At 42.6% G+C, this 18536-nt stretch overlaps 1 protein-coding gene across 1 annotated transcript in view; it reads left to right on the forward strand.

Moving 5' to 3' along the window:
• Positions 1 to 643: 643 nt before the first annotated feature.
• The window catches only part of LOC114633377 (cytochrome P450 2B9-like), a 29870-nt gene continuing 11977 nt past the window's right edge, over positions 644 to 18536 (forward strand). The window contains 8 exon segments of the mRNA XM_028781963.1: positions 644 to 964; positions 6903 to 7065; positions 7201 to 7350; positions 8187 to 8347; positions 12021 to 12197; positions 12423 to 12564; positions 14136 to 14323; positions 14496 to 14637. Of these exon segments, the coding sequence (XP_028637796.1) occupies positions 794 to 964; positions 6903 to 7065; positions 7201 to 7350; positions 8187 to 8347; positions 12021 to 12197; positions 12423 to 12564; positions 14136 to 14323; positions 14496 to 14637 (1294 nt within the window). The 5' untranslated portion in view covers positions 644 to 793.

An 18536-nucleotide genomic window follows, 5' to 3' on the forward strand; every position in this document is an offset into this window, starting at 1 on the left:
TCCTGATCTTGACACAGAGCCATCAAAGACTCATCTTCTATCAGAATCTTTCTCCTACAAAGCTAGGTAATCTAGCTTAAATCTTGGGCCATTACTCTGGCTCAGGATTCCTGGTGGGTGCCATGCAGTACCTGACATAGTGTTCATACTTTGGGAAGGTTCGTTTCCTTCTCCTATGGGTATACAGATATTCAGAAGTGTTGAGAAAATTAACTATAGAGGCACAGTGGATTTGAACTCTGTTGTAGAAAACATTAGCTGACTTCCAAACATGGCAGTCAAATGTGCCAAATTTGGTGGCATGCCTGTCTATTTCCTTTCAGAACCTAGTAGTGACACAGAAACACACACACACACACACACACACACACACACACACACACACACTAACATCTAGCAGAACACAGAAAAACACACAATCATATTCATATAAGAAATGTACTTCAGAAAGGGAGAATACACACACAGATCAATGCTTCGGCAAATAAATAGATAAAATTGAGCTGACAAATACACACCCATTCCCAGAAATCAATAGGCATTTCTCCCGATGCCCTTTTGGTCTGTGTATCTGTTTTATGGTGTCCTTGCCAACATCTAGGGGGAGGGTAATGGAATACCAATTGAGTAGGTCACCAGCAGCCCAAGGAGGAACTATGGTGCCCACACTCCTGGACAATGAGATACAGGAGGTGGGAATAGCTGGAGTTGCATAACCCAGTGGAGAAGTGGGTTCAGCATCAAAAGTTGTGTTAGAGTGTACACTGAAACAGACTCTGGATAGACCAGGACCATGGAGGCTAGTGTCCTGCTCCTCCTTGCTGTCGTCCTGAGCTTCTTTCTCCTCCTGGTCAGGGGCCATGCAAAGGTCCATGGTCATCTTCCACCAGGACCCCAACCCCTACCACTCTTGGGGAACCTCTTGCAGATGGACAGAAGTGGCTTCCTTAAGTGGTTCATTCAGGTGAGTCCTATATGGAGACTTAGTATGGGTTTCCCCCTGCTTTTGTTTTGGAGGTCACTCAGTGGAAAGAAGTCTTGATTCAGTGGGAAGATTGCTAATGGGAGGGTGAGATGGTGACTGGTGATGTATGCTGACTTCTGTTCTAGATGACAGGTGAATCTTGTTTTATTGGAATTCTGTGGGGTACTTTGCCTGGATGTATAAAAGTATTGAGGTGTAGTTATGGAGATATGTAAGAGTGTAGACTTGCATTCTTTAGGGCTTGTCAATTCCAGAAGAGAAAAGAAAATATCAGTGGCACCAACAGTAAGGTATTCTTTTCCTATCAAAAGAGATTAACTTGAGGTGTTCCAAGAAACAGAGCAGAAGAGGCAGGGCAGTAGGTGGGTAGGTAGGTAGGTTGGTTGGAAGAGCTAATCAGATATAAACACTATGCACCATGCAAGCATTTGATCCTGGCACCATCTTTACCAGTCTTTACAAGTTGAACTACATGTTTAATTACCACTTGTTCTTTACTAATCAATTAACGTCTCCTGCTCTTGTTGTAGGGGACCAAACTGCTCATTTGGTACGTGTGTGTCAGGGGCCCTAAGTCTAGCCAATGCTTGCTCTTTGGTTGGTGATTCAGTCACTGTGAACTCCCAAGGTTCCAGTTTAGTTGAATGTGTTGGTCTTCCTTTGGACTACCTGTCCTCTTCAGGTCCCTCAATCCATCTCAGAACTGTTTGATAAGACTCCTGCACACCATCTAATGTTTGGCTGTGAGTCTCTGCATCTGTTTCCCAGGGCTTTGGGGTAGAGCCTCTCAGAGGTAGGTTATGGTAGGCTTTTGTCTGCAAGCATAACAACGTATTATTAATAGTATCAGGGATTGGTTTTGCCCATGGGATGAGTCTCAATTTGGGGCAGTCATTGGTTGGCCATTCCTTCTATCTTGTTTCTATTCCTGTCCCTGCACATCTTGTAGGCAGCACACATTTTGGGTCCATGGTTTTGTGGGTGGGTTGCTGTCCTTATCCTTCCACTGGGAGTCCTGCCTGGATAAAGGAAGTGGTGAATTCTGGATTCATATTCACCCACTGCTAGGAATCTCAGCTAGAATTGTCCCATAGAACTTCAGTGGACAGCATTATTCCATGTCTCTGGCAAGTCCCAGAGATTACTCTCCCTACTGCCATTTTCCCTTCTCTCTCTTTAACTCTACCTACATCTCACTCCCCACTCTACTCCTTCTAGTCTCCTCAACCACTCAGATGTCTCCTTCCATCAACCTCTGATATTTGTTTTGTTTCCCCTTTTGAGAAAAATTCAAGCATCCTCCTTGGGCCCTCCTTGTTTTTTGGCTTATTTTGGTCTGTTGATTAGAGCATAGTTATCATGCACATTATGGATAATATCCACTTATAAGTGCATACATACAATGTATGTCATTTTTGTGTGGGTCACTGCACTGATATTCTCTAGTTCCATCCATTTGCCTGAGAAATTTATGATGTCCTTGTTTTCAGTGATGTAATAATATTCCCTTGTGTAAATAAACCATGTTTTCTTTATCCATTCTTTACTTGAGGAACATCTGAGTTGTTTCCTGTATTTTATATTATTTGTGGGTAGTGCGATGGGTATTGTCTCCTTAACTTCTTTCTCAATCTGTTTATTATTCATATGAAGCATGACTACTGTTTTCTTTGTGTTACTGAGTTACTTTTGTATCCTGCAACTTTGCTGAAAGTGTTTACCAGCTGTGTGAGTTTTCTTTTAGGACTTTTGACGTATGATACTTTGATATCTTTTCCAATTCATGTCCCCTTGATCTCCTTGAGTTTTCTTATTACCTGAACTACAACTCTAAGTACTATTTTGAAGAGATGGAGAGAATGAGAGGGTGGACAACCTTTTCTTCCAGAGGGAACTGAGACTACCTTGAGGTCTCACATGGCTCCTCTGGACTTCAGAGCGAGGTCAGAGCTAGATAATGGAGTTCAGGGCACCACATAACTCACCTCTGCAGGTTGTGTCCTGGTCAGACCCAACTGGCAACAATCTCAACTTCCTGCTACCCCTTGGTTTAGATTAGATGGTCCACCTGTATCAATGCTGTAATCATGTTTTTAAATTGATTTGGGACAATGTCATCCTATATCCAGGCTAATGATCCACCTGATTAAATATATCATGTGGTAGAATGACAATATGTGTCATAGATCTGGCCATAAGTGTTTTTCTTTTAAAAAAATTATAAATCATTCCATTAGTTTACATCTCAAATGTTATCCCACTTCCTGGTGACCCCCTCCACCAATCCCTATCCCATAATATCCCACTCCTTGGTTACACTTTTGCCACATCCCCATACCACATCTGCCCTTCCCCCCCTTTTTGCTTGTATGAGAGTGCATACCTATCCACATACACTCGACTGCTTCATGGTTCCAGCCTCCCAGTACTCTGGGGGATCAAACCTCTCTGGGACCAAGGGCCTCCCCTCTCATTGCTGTCAGGCAAGGCCATCCTCTTCTACATGTATATCTGGAGAAAAAGATCCCTTTAGGTACATTTCTTTGTTGGAAGCCTAGTCACTGTGAGAACTGGGTTGTCAGGCCAGCCTATGTTGTTCTTCCAATGGGGTTGCAATCCCCCTTTGGTCCTCCAGTCCTTCTGCCAACTCCCTGACCAGGTTCCTTGTGTTCAGTCCAATGGTTGTCTCCAAGCATCAGTCTCTGCACTGGTCAGTTTTTGCCTAGTCCTCACTACCACAGTTGGTTCCTGTCCCCAAACACCTCTTGACCACTTCAATGTGTTGGGTTTGTTGTCTTCAGACATGATATATCTTCAGGTGGGGTTGTTCCCGAGTTGGCAGTTCTTTCAGTCTCTGTTCTATGTTTTTTTCTGTTTTCCTTTTGGAAAGAAATGTTTTGGATAAAAAGAAAAATTGAGATGGATGGCTGGCTCCATCCTTTGAACAGGGGCTATGCCTATCTACTGTAGGTGGTCTCTGCTGGTGAGAGAGAAATTTTTTAAATTAGCCTGAAACAATCAGAACAGGCTCTCTGATTTATTAAAACAAATAGTCAAGATGCAAGCAGCAAGATTGCTAGCCCAGGACCCTAGGTAATAAGTCACGAAGCTAGGGCCCCTAGACAATGAGTCACAAGGCTAGAGAACAAAGGCCTATTGAGCTTCGAAATCGGCTGGCCATTAGAGATAGGGAGGATACACAAGGACAAATTCCTGAGAGAAACATGAACAGAGTGAGTCATGGGCCAAGACCCCTTATCCGGCCATATGGTGTTTGCTTAATCCCCGCCTTGAGGTCCACACACAATGGCCCAGGAAACCATGGTTTAAATTTCACCAGATGTTCCGTAAGAGAACAAGAACCCAAGGTTGTTCCCGTGAGATCTTTCCCTGGAGCTGCTTTAGTAATCTGCTGATGTTCAAATATATGAAACAGCCAATTGTGTGTAAGCTCGCCAAGACTTCCTGCTCTCCCCAACCCTTGCCTATATAAACCCCAAGCTGCTGGGCCTCCGGGTCGACTCCTCTGTCTCCTGCATGAGATATGTGTCAACCCACAGCTCCATCAATAAACTGCCTCGTGTGCTTACAGCAAGACAGTAGTACGTGTGTCCCTGGGTGTGCGCCATCCCGAGACTTGAGTGGAGATCTCCCTTCGGGGGTCTTTCACTGGTTCTATCCCCTTATTCTCTGTGTATTACAGTGAAAGTCAATCCCATTGGGTCTTGGGAGCCTCATGTTTCTCTGGTGTCTGGGGGCACTCCAGTGTCTATCCCCAATTTCTCATCCCCTCCACTACCTATTTTTATTTGAATTCCTGACCCTCTGTACCTCTCTCAAGTCTCTTCAGATTCTGATACTACCACACTTATTTCCTACTTCTCCTTTGTCCCTCCATTGTACACCTCTACTTCCATCTCCAACAATCTTCCTGTTCTCCAGTTAGTGCCAGATGAAGCATCCACCCCCTGATCTTCCTCCTTTCTATGCTCCATATGGTTTGTAGGTTGTGTCATATACATTGTGAGTTTTGGTGTTAGTATCCACTTATTAATGAGCTCCTTTGTGTCTGGGTTACCTCACTCAGAATGATATTTTTTTAGTTCCATCCATTTGCCTGTGAATTTCTTGAAGTTCTTGTTTTGAAGTACTGCAGAGTATTCCATTGTATATAGCTACTACATTTTCTGTATCCATTCTTCTGTTGAGGGACATCTGGGTTGTTTCCAGGTTCTGACTATTATAAATAAGGCTGCTATGAACATAGAGGAGCATGTGCTCTTGTTATAAGTTGAAGCATCTTTTGGGTATATGCCCAGGAGTGGTATAGTTGTGTCTTCAGCTAAGGCTATAAGTGTTTTAAAAAATGTTCTTCCCACATGTTGAACATGTCAAGTTGACATCCTATTTAATTTGTTATTTTAAAAATATTCTTTGAAAACCTAATTCCTTCCTTTCTCATTCTTGTGTCTATGTGTTCTTCTGAAGCCCCTTTCTACTTGGAAGCCAATATGGATGCTTCAACCAGTATGGATGTGGAGTATATTTATTGGAACATGAGCAACTTATGAGCAGATACACCACTGAAGAAAGTTGAACTTTCCCCACATATTCTAACTGCCCATAGATTTGAAATAGGCGCTGATGATACTCTGTCATGATAGCATGACTTGTTGGACCTTTCCCCTGTAGTGAGTCTGACATTCTAGTTCAAACAATACATCTTCAGTGAATCTTCAGAATGAACACAAGCTTATCATCCAGCTGTAGATCAGTTATCATCATAATGGGTTCCTGTCTTACTCCCTTGTAGTCACTATGTTCTCAGCATTCTAACAAGTACAGTAACCTTACCTGGGTATGAGCATTACTGAAATGTAACAGATGTAAACAAATATGCTTCTGTGTTAACATATAGTCAGCAAGTTTCATTCATATCAGTGATCTGAGCTGTAGATTGTTAGTACATTGTTGCATAAGAATCAATGGAGTGACCCGACTAAAACAATAAATACAACTAAATCCAACATGTGTATAGATGTTTTCCATAGAATTATTTCCTAAACAACTTGGGATACTGACCATTTCCATAGCATCTAATTTTTATTAGCTTCATGAAACTCTAAACTCAGCTAAAGGTCTCAAGAGGATGAGGGTGGGTAATTTGCATACATGTACCATTTTCTTCAAGGGCTTTCAGCACTGGGAGGTTTTGAATTCCAGTGATGAATTCCCTGTAGATGCCCAGAGATATTTGTACTGCCAGATAATTCCCGAGTGGTCTGTACTGTAGACATGATTGACAGTCAGGACCACCCCTAGTGATCATCCATTTCCCCTTCCAAGTAACCCAGTGAAAGGGTCAGGTTTGTTTTGCCTACATGTTGTCAGAGGCATTGATCAGGTTTAAGCTGGATCACAGGAAGGATGGTTCTTAGATGAGATGCCAGGGACATCTGGTCAGGTCAGATGGAAGGTCATAGACATGGATATAATATAAATGTGTGTGTGTGTGTGTGTGTGTGTGTGTGTGTGTGTGTGTGTGTGTATCCACCTCCATATCTACAGCAATCTATATATTTTGAGGTATGGTCTTAGGTAGCCAGGCTGATCTCCAACTAAATATGTTGCCAAGGATGATTGCTGATTCTTTGGCCTCTGCTTCCCCAGTGCCAGGATTATAAGCATGTGTTGCCTTTTCTCCCCAACTCTACAGTACTGGTGCACTGATTAGGACATCTTATCAATCAATACAGACTCAGTGATTCAATAACCCTGCAACTCTTAGGTTCTCAGAAGGAGAAATGTGGCCAGGGCAGGAGGTGGTTATTTATCAATCTGTTACTAAGTGTTTTAACAGTTTAACAAGAACTTTTGTGCTTGCTAATCACAACCCTGTTACCCTTATGCTTGGCAGCTTCGAGAAAAACATGGAGATGTGTTCACAGTGCACTTGGGACAGAGGCCTGTTGTTGTGTTGTATGGGACACAGACAATAAGGGAGGCTCTGGTGGACCATGCTGAGGCTTTTTCTGGCCGGGGGACAATTGCTGCAGTTCAGCCAATTATGCAGGACTATGGTGAGATATTGGACAGTGTGGAGTAAATGCTATGACCCAGGAAAGTGAGCTGAAATGTGAGGCTCTGGGGAATGCCTGGGGATTCTCTCATCTACAAATGTAACCTACCCACCTATGCTTCTCCTACCTTCTTAGGTATAGTCTTTGCCAATGGAGAACGCTGGAAGACTTTTCGTCAATTCTCCCTGGCGACTATGAGAGACTTTGGGATGGGAAAGCAGAGTGTGGAGAAGAGGATGCAGGAGGAGGCCCGATCTGTGGTGGAGGAACTGAAGTCATATCAGGGTGAATCTCAAAAAAAGTGTTCAATTCTGTTTGATCAATGACAGCCCTCCAACCACCAGGGTTTATTACTCTATCTGCACTACAAAGGCAACAGACAGCAGGCAGCAGGCAGCAGGCAGCAGGCAGCAGGCAGCAGGCAGCAGGCAGCAGGCAGCAGGCAGCAGGTAGCAGGCAGCAGGCAGCAGGCAGGACGTCCTGATGGTTTCTCGAACACCTGAGACTAGAAGTCTGAGAAGTGATGGAGGAAGACTGGCAGATGGGAGTGGAATGGGCAGGGATTGTGAATTCACACTGACAATTACTGAACCTTTCTCTGTCCTTTCCTGCCACTGGGAGTTAACTGTCAGCTCAGAGTCAGAATAGTGTGCCCCAGTCAATGAGGACCTGGTGGGGGGGGGCAAAAGAATGAAGGGACAAGAGACTCAGAGAATCAGAGCAAGTCGAGGGATTTGATCAAGCCCTCAAATTTTACTTTCAAGTGGCAGGTTATAAAGGCATAACAAAATGGGAAGTTTAGGCAAGTATCATTGCTTAAAGCTATCCCACTATTGTATCCTCATTGCCTAACACCATCCCACTAGGAACTTAGTGAACATAGCCTGCCTTCCTGTGTATATAAATAGCATCACATCTTATTTACAGCACTGAGGGAAATTAAACAAAACAATACAAGCATCACTGAGTGTAGGGACAGGCTCATCATATGTGCCAATGGGGTAGCAGGTGCTTCAATTCTTTGAGTAGTGAAAGGGGCAGCCTCACAGAGATGTGGCTGATGCCTAATGTTCCTCAGGTCCTTGACCACATGTCTCTTATCCTGCCTCCACATCCTCCAGGAGCTCCCCTGGATCCCACCTTCCTCTTCCAGTGCATCACAGCCAACGTCATCTGCTCCATTGTTTTTGGAGAGCGCTTTGACTACACAGACCACCAGTTCCTGCGCCTGCTGGAGCTGATACAGCAGAACTTTACACTCTTAAGTTCAATTTCCAACCTGGTCAGTGTATGGAAAGAGAGGAACATCCAAGGCAGAGTTTTGAAGAAGCTGATTAGTGGATGAATGAGGGAGTATTATCTTAGGGGTGAAAGAAAAGCAAAGACAGTATTCAGAGACAAGGAGGCTGACACCTGATGCAGGGCATGAGTGATGGTGAGCAAGATGCAGAGACTTGAATTTAGAAATACAGAGCCATACACATAGCTATGAAATGATAAAGTGGGTGATGTGGGTATAGACCGACAGTAGAAGACTTGATTTTCATGCATGTGTCCCAGCTCTTCATATCCTTTGGGAGGTGGTACACAACATGGGCAATTCTAGCATTTGGAGCCAGGGAGATGTGAAATTCAGGGTGATCCTTGGCCAGACTTGCTTATATGAGACCCTGTGCCCATAAACCAAAAACCCAGAAATTAAAACAAAGACACTTCAGTAAAGGACATTGTGAGAGAGAGCAGAGGAAAGGAAAAGGGAGGTACAGAGAATGCAAGAGAAAGCTTAGTGATGGATTCAAAACTTCAAAAGCATGCATGTGTATAATGTACATGAATGAGGTGAGAGAGTCAGAGTGAGAGAGCAAGAGAGTGAAAGTAGTGAGAGAGAGAGGGGAAAGAGAGGAAGAGAGAGACTGAGACAGAGAATTTGTGTAATTTTTCATCAAATTTGGGGACCTAATGTTAGGGATGATGGTCTCTTAGAGTTAGTGCAGGACACACTAAGACTCCAACCTCTTAGCACAAATGAGATTTATTCCTCTGGAGATACCAGTAGGAGGTGAGGCTTCAAATGCAGAAAAGCAACAGCAGCAGGAGCAGCAGGAGCTGCAGGAGCAGCAGGAGCAGCAGTAACAGCAGCAAGAAGGTATTTCTGCAAGTTAGCATTTTTAAGGGGAAATAGGAAGTTTGTCTAGGGTAAGTTCTTAAATCCTGACTGCACATTACCCAAATAATAAATTTTGATAGTCAGTTCTTGGTATTTTGTCTCAGGAATGAGTCAGTGGCCAAACAAGGGAATGGATCTTGTGACCTGGCTTTAGAAATACAATCTAATGGTTAAGCAAGGGGAGAAAGGTCAAAGACAAATTTACTGATACTATGTCTGCCATGTTTGCCATCCTTGGGCCTACCAGAGCCCTTCTTTCTCACTCCTTCCTTCCTTCCTTCCTTCCTTCCTTCCTTCCTTCCTTCCTTCCTTCCTTCCTTCCTTCCTTCTTTCTTTCTTTCCTTCCTTTTTTAAAATTTTTTCTTTTACTTATTCACTTTACAACCATTTACTGTCCCCCCCTTCCTGGGCATCACCTTCCACAATTGTTCTAACATCTATCTCTCCCTTAATTTTCTGAGTGGGTGGGCCCTCTGGAGTTCCCCGAACTTTGGCATTTCAAGTCTCTGTCAGGCTAAGTGCATCCTCTCCCACTGAGTCCAGAGAAGGGAGCCCAGCTACAAGACCATATCCAACATACAGGCTTCAGCTTATGGGGTAGCTCCCACTCCAGTTGTTCAGGACTCACATGAAGACCAACGTGCATATCTGCTACATGTGAGCAGGGAGGCCTAGTTCCAGCCTTTGTATACTCTTTGGTTGGTTATTCAGTCTCTGAGAGCCCCAAGGATCCAGGTTAATTGACTCTGTTGGTCTCCTGTGGCATTCCTATCCCCTTCGGGCCCTGCAATCCTTCCTTCTGTTCTTCCATAAAATCCTCAAGCTTCATCCACTGTTTGGCTGTAGGTGTCTGTATCTGTCTGAGTCAGCTGCTGGGTGGAACCTCTCAAAGGACAACTTACATATGTCTGTAAGCATAACAGAATATCATTAGTAGTGTTAGGACTAGTGCTTGCCCACTGAATGGGTGTCAAGTTGAGCTGGTTATTGGTTGGCCATTCCCTTCGACTCTCCTCCATCCCATGTGTGCTTTTATTACTTGTAGACAGGATAACTTTTGGATTGAAAGTTTTGTCGGTGGGTTGGTGCATCTATTGCTCCACTGGGGTTTCTGTCTGGCTACAGGTGCTGACCCCTTCAAGTTCCCCATCTCCAGTGTAGTGAGTAACAGCTAAGTGATTCTTGAGAGCCTCCCTCATCCCAGATCTCTTCATCCTGGAGATTCCCCACCACCTCACCTCCATCAGTTGCAGATTTTCATGGCCATCTAGCCATCTCTTCAGTCCTTCACATCTGATCCTGAATCCCTCATTCACTTTTCCATCCTCCTTTCCTGTCAGTTCCCTCCCTCAATCTGCCTCTTATGACTATTTGAATTTTTGCTTTTAAGTGAGATTCAGGCTTCCTTGCTTGGGCATTCCTTCTTGTTTACATTCTTTGGGTCTGTGGACTGTAACATCTCTGGTACCTGTATTTTTTGGCTAATATCCACTTATATGTGAGTACCTACCATGCATGTCCTTTTAAGATGATGTTACCTCACTCAGAATAATATTCTGAATTTCCATCCACTTGCCTGCAAAATCCATGATGTCTTGGTTTTCATATTTGAATAGTATTCTATTGTGTAGATGTACTGCACTTTCTTAATTGATTCTTGAGTTGAGAGACATCTTGGTTGTTTCCAGTTTCTGGCTATTAGGAATAAAGCACCTGTGAGCAAATATCTTTTTTGGATATTGATATATGTTTTGGGTATATGCCCATGAGTGGTATAGCTGGGTCTTGAGGTAGAACTCTTTCCAGTGTTTTGAGAAATCACCAAATTATTTCTAAGTGGTTGTATAAGTTTGTCTTCCCACCAGCAATGAAATAATATTGGATCTACATCCTCACCAGCATGTGCTATTACTTGAGTTTTTATGTTAGCTATTCTGACAGGTATGAGGTAAAATATCAGAGTTGTTTTGATTTGAGTTTCCTTGATACCTAAGGACTTTGAACATTTCTTTAATGGAATTGCTTCTCAGACATTTAAGATTTGCATGCATGTTGTGTAAGTGGGTGACATTTCTCAGGGTTTTCATCATTGGTAAGGACCCAAAGAAGAGAGAATGTTGGTCAAGGTTAAGGACAGGCTGTTTATTTGTTATTAAGGTTCTGCTGGAGTATCGGAGGCTATGGAAGTTTAGTCTGTGGGGCTGGACCAGGAAGTAGATTCTAAAGAAAATCCTGGGGATGGATAGTTTCTGGAGCAATCTGTAAGTGGTTTTTGAGTTTTTGGGACAGCTAGACTAGGAATAGAAGTACAGTTCAGAAGGGTAGGGATTTAAATATATATCTTGGGTGTGTATTTAAAACTTTTAATTCTTTTAAGTCCTGGTAGTTAAGAAATGGGAGTCCCAGTTTAAAGAAAAGGGGAGGGGAGATCTCGGTCTGAGGAATAAACAGGTGTGTTCTTGTTGGAGGAAGTGTGTTGCTGGGGTATTCTTTGAAGATTCAAAAGCCCATGCAATGCTCAGTTTTCTTCCTTGTTCTTCATACCTAACTGTGTATCAGGATGTAAGCCTTTAGCTCTGTGTCTGCCTGTCTGCATGGGTGCTTCCTACCATAATGTTAATGAAATAACTTGAAACCATAGGCAAACCCTCAATTAAATCTCTCTATTGTAAGGGTTGCCTTTTCATGGTGTCTTCCAACACATTAAATCAGTGACTAAAGTAGAGCACTGCCCACTTCTTGGGACCTGATAGTTCCAGGTGACCTCCTGGGCCCTTCTTTCTTGCAGATATTTGAGCTCTTCTCTAGCTTCCTGAAGTACTTTCCTGGTACCCACAGACAAATCTCCAAAAACCAACGGGAAATCCTCAACTTCATCAGCCAAAGTGTGGAGAAGCACAGGACCACCTTGGACTCCAGCACTCCACGAGACTTCATTGATACCTTCCTTTTGCGCATGGAGAAGGTTAGTGGTGAATGGATGAGAGAGGAGATGGGTGAGAGTAAACCACCAAAGAGCAAAGTAGAGAGAGAAAGAGAAGACAGAAGAATCCAAGGGATAGTGTTAAATGCTGAGAAATGTTAAGTGGTGCAAATAGAGTGAGACTCAAAGAAGAACAGTGCCCATAAATGTGTGCATCTCCCTGCAAGTCAACCTTGACCATCTCTTCTCTTTCCCATCTGGAACCAGGAGAAGTCAAACCATAATACAGTGTTCCATCACCAGAACCTTATGGTGTCTATACTCAATCTCTTCTTTGCTGGAACTGAGACTACCAGCACCACCCTCCGCTATGACTTCCTGATCATGCTCAAGTACCCCCATGTCACAGGTATGCTCCATGTGAACCATTGGGGAATTTTATAGCTTCCTTTTGCCAGCAGAGATTTGTGTGGATGAATGAGACATGGACCACTTACATCTGAAACTCTGAAGATTTTGGTCTACTTCTATACTAAGGCAGTGCTGTGGGTGGTGAGTGAATGAACACTCAGCTGACCAGTTTTCTATTATTTTCTCCAATCACTAAAAGTTTTATTCAATCATCTGTCCATCCATCCAGTATCTCATTCATTTGTCCATTATGACATCCATTCATCATCCATCCATCCATCCATCCATCCATCCATCCATCCATCCATTCATGTACAAATGCATCTTTCCTTCCCTCCATCCATCTCTTCCTTTCTGCCTTCCTTCAATCTTTACATTCATCTATTATTCATCTTTCTATGCATCTGCCTCTTCAGGCATCTACTTATTCTGTTCACTCACCCACCTATTTGACCACTCATCAATAAACATGTCATCAGCCTCTCCCTTCAGTCATTCTCATACAACTAAACATCAATCTATTCAAAGACCTATTTACTCATTCATCCTTCTATCTTCCTACTAAGCATTTATTCACAAATACTCATATGCACACAAACACAGATGCATGCATGCACGCACACACACACACACACACACACACACATCAACACATGCAGACACCTTGAATCCTTCCAATTAACCACTTATAATTCAACTGATTGTTTGTGTATTTATTAATTCTTTAACCATCAAAGCAGACATTTTATTTACTTATTTGAATGAATCAATTATAAGTGTAGTTCCTTTGATCAGAAGAGTTATATAAACTATTGGCCATCAATTCATTTATACACTCATCTCTCCTATCATCAGGTTCCATTTCCTATTCCTTTGACTAAGTGGCCTTTAAATTCCTAATTTCTTTGTCTATCCATTTTCCTATTCATCCACCAATTGAATCATCTGTTGACCTACAAGTTGAATATATAATCCAGTGCTTAGTGTGTTTCTTTCACTAACTCTTGAACATGTCCATACATTCATTTATCCATTGATTTTCTTATGTATTCATTTCTACATACATATGTATGTTGATGTTTTAATACTTATGTTGATGGCTTAATTTACTAATCAACCTACTTCTCTGTTAGATTTCTGAGGACTAAGCTACAAGCTATTAATATAAAGTTCCATGTTAAGTTGTGGGGTGCATGTGTGTGTTGGTGTGTGTTTCATCAATTCATTGCCAAGATGAGAATTTCTTTTTCTCTCCCTTGCAATCTTGCCTCATCACAGTTGCTCTCAAGTCTCCCTGTACAGTAGCTCTTTGCTGTCTATTATTCCTTCTTTAGTAAAATCCTGTTGAAATGAGGTTAAAGCTTATTGAGGAAGATTTAAAAGAGTTTTAGACATGAGCACAGAAAGATATGCACTTAAAAATGGGACAATTGTTTGCACCCTGAAAGGTCTCAGTTTCTCAGGAGAGTCTCCTTACTTCACTGTTGTCCTGTGTGGTTGGCTGATACTATACAATATCACTGCTACAAAACCTGTAAAGCAGGTCCACTTTCGTCCTTTCCTGTGCAGAGAAAGTGCAAAGGGAGATTGATCAGGTGATTGGCTCACACCGGCTACCCACCCTTGATGACCGCACCAAAATGCCATACACTGATGCAGTCATCCACGAGATTCAGAGATTTTCAGATATTTCCCCTCTCGGTGTGCCACACAGAGTCACCAAAGACACCATGTTCCGAGGGTACCTGCTCCCCAAGGTCAGACCAGCTGCAATTCTTCATTACTACTCCATGAGCATACTCTATGCTCCTTATCACCAACCTCATCCTGTCTTGTGTTTTCCCTGACTTCTGTTTTACTTAGGGACTGACTGCTTTTATATGGGAGTCAGGGTATGTTAATATCTTTGTATCTCATAACTTCTCCTAGAACACTGAGGTGTACACTGTCCTGAGTTCAGCTCTCCATGACCCATGATACTTTGAAAAACCAGACACCTTCAATCCTGAGCACTTCCTAGATGCCAATGGGTCACTGAAGAAAAGTGAAGCTTTTATGCCTTTCTCTGCAGGTGAGACAGACCTGTGATTTCTTTCCTAGACACTAGAGGGAAGGCCCAACATTAAGGATACAAAGAGAAATAGGTCCCTGACAACTGAGTCTATCCTAGCTACCTTGCCTGAACAATCCCATTTAACCTGGCTATAGCCCCATGAGGGGAGTCTCTGAAACTGTCCAGAACCAGACTTCCAAATGAAGACTGTTATTTCCAACATTGGATTGATTTCTATACCAGTCCACAATTGAGTCTGAATAACTGGTCACATTTAATAACAATACAAGAGGCATTATAACTTCTCATTTTGATTCTCTGTTCTATATTTTTAATAGGGTTATTTGATTCTCTGGATTCTACCTCCTTGAGTACTTTGTAAATATTGGAAATTAGTCCTATAAGCATTTCTTTTTATATGCTGTTGCTAGTGAATCTGGCTTGCATCTCGCAGGCCATGGTGGCAGATGATGATGCAAGATGTTGCTAAGTCCTTGGGAAAAGTCTGGTGTAAATATCTGTAAGGCAACTTTTCTCCCTTCTTGTTTAAATAAAAATGAGGAACTAGGAAGGGGTAGTGGTGGAGCATCAGTGCAGTTGTCATGTTCTTTAAACTATGTCCTGCTAAGTTTGGAGTGATGATCTGTTTTTAGAGACTCTAAGAAAATTGGGATGTTGGACAAGTCCTGGGAAAATTGGATGGGTCACTGCATTCTAGGATCTGTGGGATGTTCTTCTGCTAGGCATGGGCAGGCCCAGTAGAAGAGCCTGTGAGAGTAGACAAGTACACCTGTGTGTAGCTTCTCTGGAACTGTTCTGGATGCAGATTTTGTGTAAACATGTGGATTTGGCAGAATGCTGGAACACATATACCCATTAGAGGGAGAAAATTAAGTTAAGTTTGTTAGTGAGAAGACTATTTTTCTTAGGTGTACCATTAAAACCACTAGACCCATGGTCTTGGTAATTGGTTGTGGGGCTTCCCAAAACTATGGAAGGGGGTTGCATCCCACACTCTGGAATAGGCCAAAGGTGAGAAGGTTAGTCTATTGATTGACGAGGGTACTTATTCTGATGGAGTATCTTTAACCTTTAATCGGTGAATCCCACCAAGTATGTTTCCTGAAGCTTATGTGTGTAAATGTGGCTCATTTACACAATGAAGTATTATTCAGCTATAAAAGCAATGAACTCAAGAAATTCTTAGGTAAATGACTGAAATTAGAAAATATCATCCTGAGTGAGGTAACCCAATCACAAAAGAACACACATGGTATTCACTCACTGATAATTGGATATTAGCTTAGAAGCTCACAATACCCAAGATTCAACTCACAGACCACATCAAGCTTATGAAGAAGAAAGACCAAGTGTTGGTGCTTTGGTCCTTCTTAGAAGGAGTAACAAAATACTCAAGGGAGAAAATATGGAGACAAAGTGTGGAACAGAAAATGAAGGAGGGGCAGTCTGGAGACCATTCCACCAGGGTATTCACCCCATGTGTAGTTACCAAAGGTAGATGCTGATGTGGATATCAGGAAGTACATGTGGATAGGAGCCTGATATAGCTGTCTCCTTAGAGTTCTGCTAGAATCTGACATATTCAGAGGTGGATGCTCACAGCTAGCCATTGAACTCATCAAAGGGTTCCCAATGGAGGGGTTAGAGAGAAGTAACTGAAGGAGCTGAAAGGGTTTGTAACTCCGTGAGGAGAGCAACAATACCAACCAACCAGATCTCCCAGGGTCTAAACCACCAGCCTTGGTGCACATAGGGAGGGACCCATTACTCCACCTGTATATGTAGGTGAGGATCGCCTTTTCAGCATAGGTGGGAAAGAAGATGCTTGGTCCCATGAAGGCTGGATGCCCATTGTGGTAGGGAGGTAGGAGTGGGGGGTAGGTGGGGGAAACCCTCATAGAATCAGGAGGAGGGAGGATGGAATAGGGAGTTCCTGGGTGGGTAGGGAGGGGATGGGGTAAGGGGATAACATTTGAAATATAAATAAAATATTCAATTAAAAAAAGGAAAAATTATTTTTAAGTTTACAAAATCGATGCATTTTAGAAATGTGAATTTTGGGCTGTTTTGAAATTGTAGAACAAGAGAGTAAATACCATATTGTGTTATAGTAGAGACTTGGTAAACAATATTTATAAAAATCATGAGCTGTCTTTAAGGTGAGATCAGGGAAGACAGAAATCCTCCATGGAGCAAAAGGGACAAGAAAGATTTTCCCTCTCTATTCAGAAGACAGAATGTACACACATTTAGTAAAATGAAAAACATCTTTAAGTCTATAGTTAAAAGACAACCGAAAGAAACTCAATATCTTGAACTTCTGAGTATGATAGTGGGTCATATAGTTGTAAGTTTTATCAGAGTTAGGATAGTAACTTATCAGAACTTCATTGATTACTGTTAGAACTCTGAACTTTTGGCGCCCTCATATAATAGTAGAATAATGAGGGGAAGAAATCTGAAGAATTTTTGTTCCTTTTTTGTATGTTAAACGACTTTCCTATCACCATCCTAGTTTTTCACATCCTCCAACCTTCACAATATGCATTTACCAAGCTCACAACATTTTCTTGGACCCTAAAAACTGTTTCTTAGATCCCCATAACTTAGGCTTTCATACCCTCAGACCTTGCATATGGCTTACTTCTTTTTCATCTTCAGTTATTTACCATGAGATACAGGTAATTGATCATCAGGAGCACTCACTGAAAGGTGAGTTCTTTTAGAGAATGGAAAAGCAAAAATCTACATCTGAAACCTGCTTAGCTTTTAACATGAAGCTTGTGAGCAAGGCAAACCTGTTTGCCTTTCTAATAACAGATGTGGTAGTTTTAACTAGCTAATGAATTGACTAATGAGCTACCGTGTTTGTTGATTACCTTGGAGTAAGGATGCAGTTGCTTCTTGTCCTCTAGCTGTCAAGCTACAGTTAGCTTAGCTGTTAATATTATCTGAGAAGAATAAATTATGATTTAGATGCTAGATATTTATTAAAATGACTGATTAGTTCATAATCTGCTACATAATCAGCTCTTTTAGATTCTGGTCAACTTTATGGCATCATAGCAAAGGCAGTAAATCCATCATTCCCAGATTACGAGAGGCTTTTTTAAAAATTTTCCTTCTGGAAGAGGAACATGGGAGAGAAATATTAACCCTCTTAGTGTTCTCTGTTTGTCCACAGTTCAAGCCAGGACCTGACAGTAGGCAAGGAAGTGGGGCAATCTTGGGTAATGGTTGGGATTTAACAGTCGAGGTGGAGTTCTTCATCACTGAGCCTACATATTCTTGGAGACCTTGGGGGGGCACCATTAGAACTTGGTAGTCAGAATTCCACTTCCCTTCTGCCCCTGCCTGGTCCTTTGAGCTGGGGCAGACACAGAATTGGTCTGCTTCTGTGGAGATACTGAATCCTGAGTCATCCTAGAGGAGCCACTGCACTCAGAGCAGCCGGTAAGAACTCCATCTCACTCCCTAAGCCCCAGAGATACATCTGGGAGCCAGGGATATTCAGGACACAGCAGCTACCAAAACCCCGCCCCTCCGGAATTCCACTTCCCTTCTGCCCCTTCCTGGTCTTTTGGGCTGGGGCAGACACAGAGTTGGTCTACTCCTGTCCTGTGGAGATACTGAATCCCGAGTCATCCTAGAGGAGCCATTGCATTCAGAGCAGCCAACACAGAGTTGGTCTGCTCCTGTGAAGATACTGAATCCTGAGCCATCCTAGAGGAGCCACTGCATTCAGAGCAGCAGACACCAAGGTGGTTTGCACTTGGGAGACATCGTATCCTGAGCTATCCTAGAGGAACCACTGCACCCAGAGCAGGAGGATTTACAGATCCAAGAAGTGGCCTGAGTCCCAGGAGTTCTTCCACCCAGGAGATTAGGATCATAAG

Source organism: Grammomys surdaster, unplaced genomic scaffold (assembly GCF_004785775.1).
Source record: "Grammomys surdaster isolate TR1022 unplaced genomic scaffold, NIH_TR_1.0 591, whole genome shotgun sequence".
In the NCBI taxonomy this organism is placed as follows: Eukaryota; Metazoa; Chordata; class Mammalia; order Rodentia; family Muridae; genus Grammomys; species Grammomys surdaster.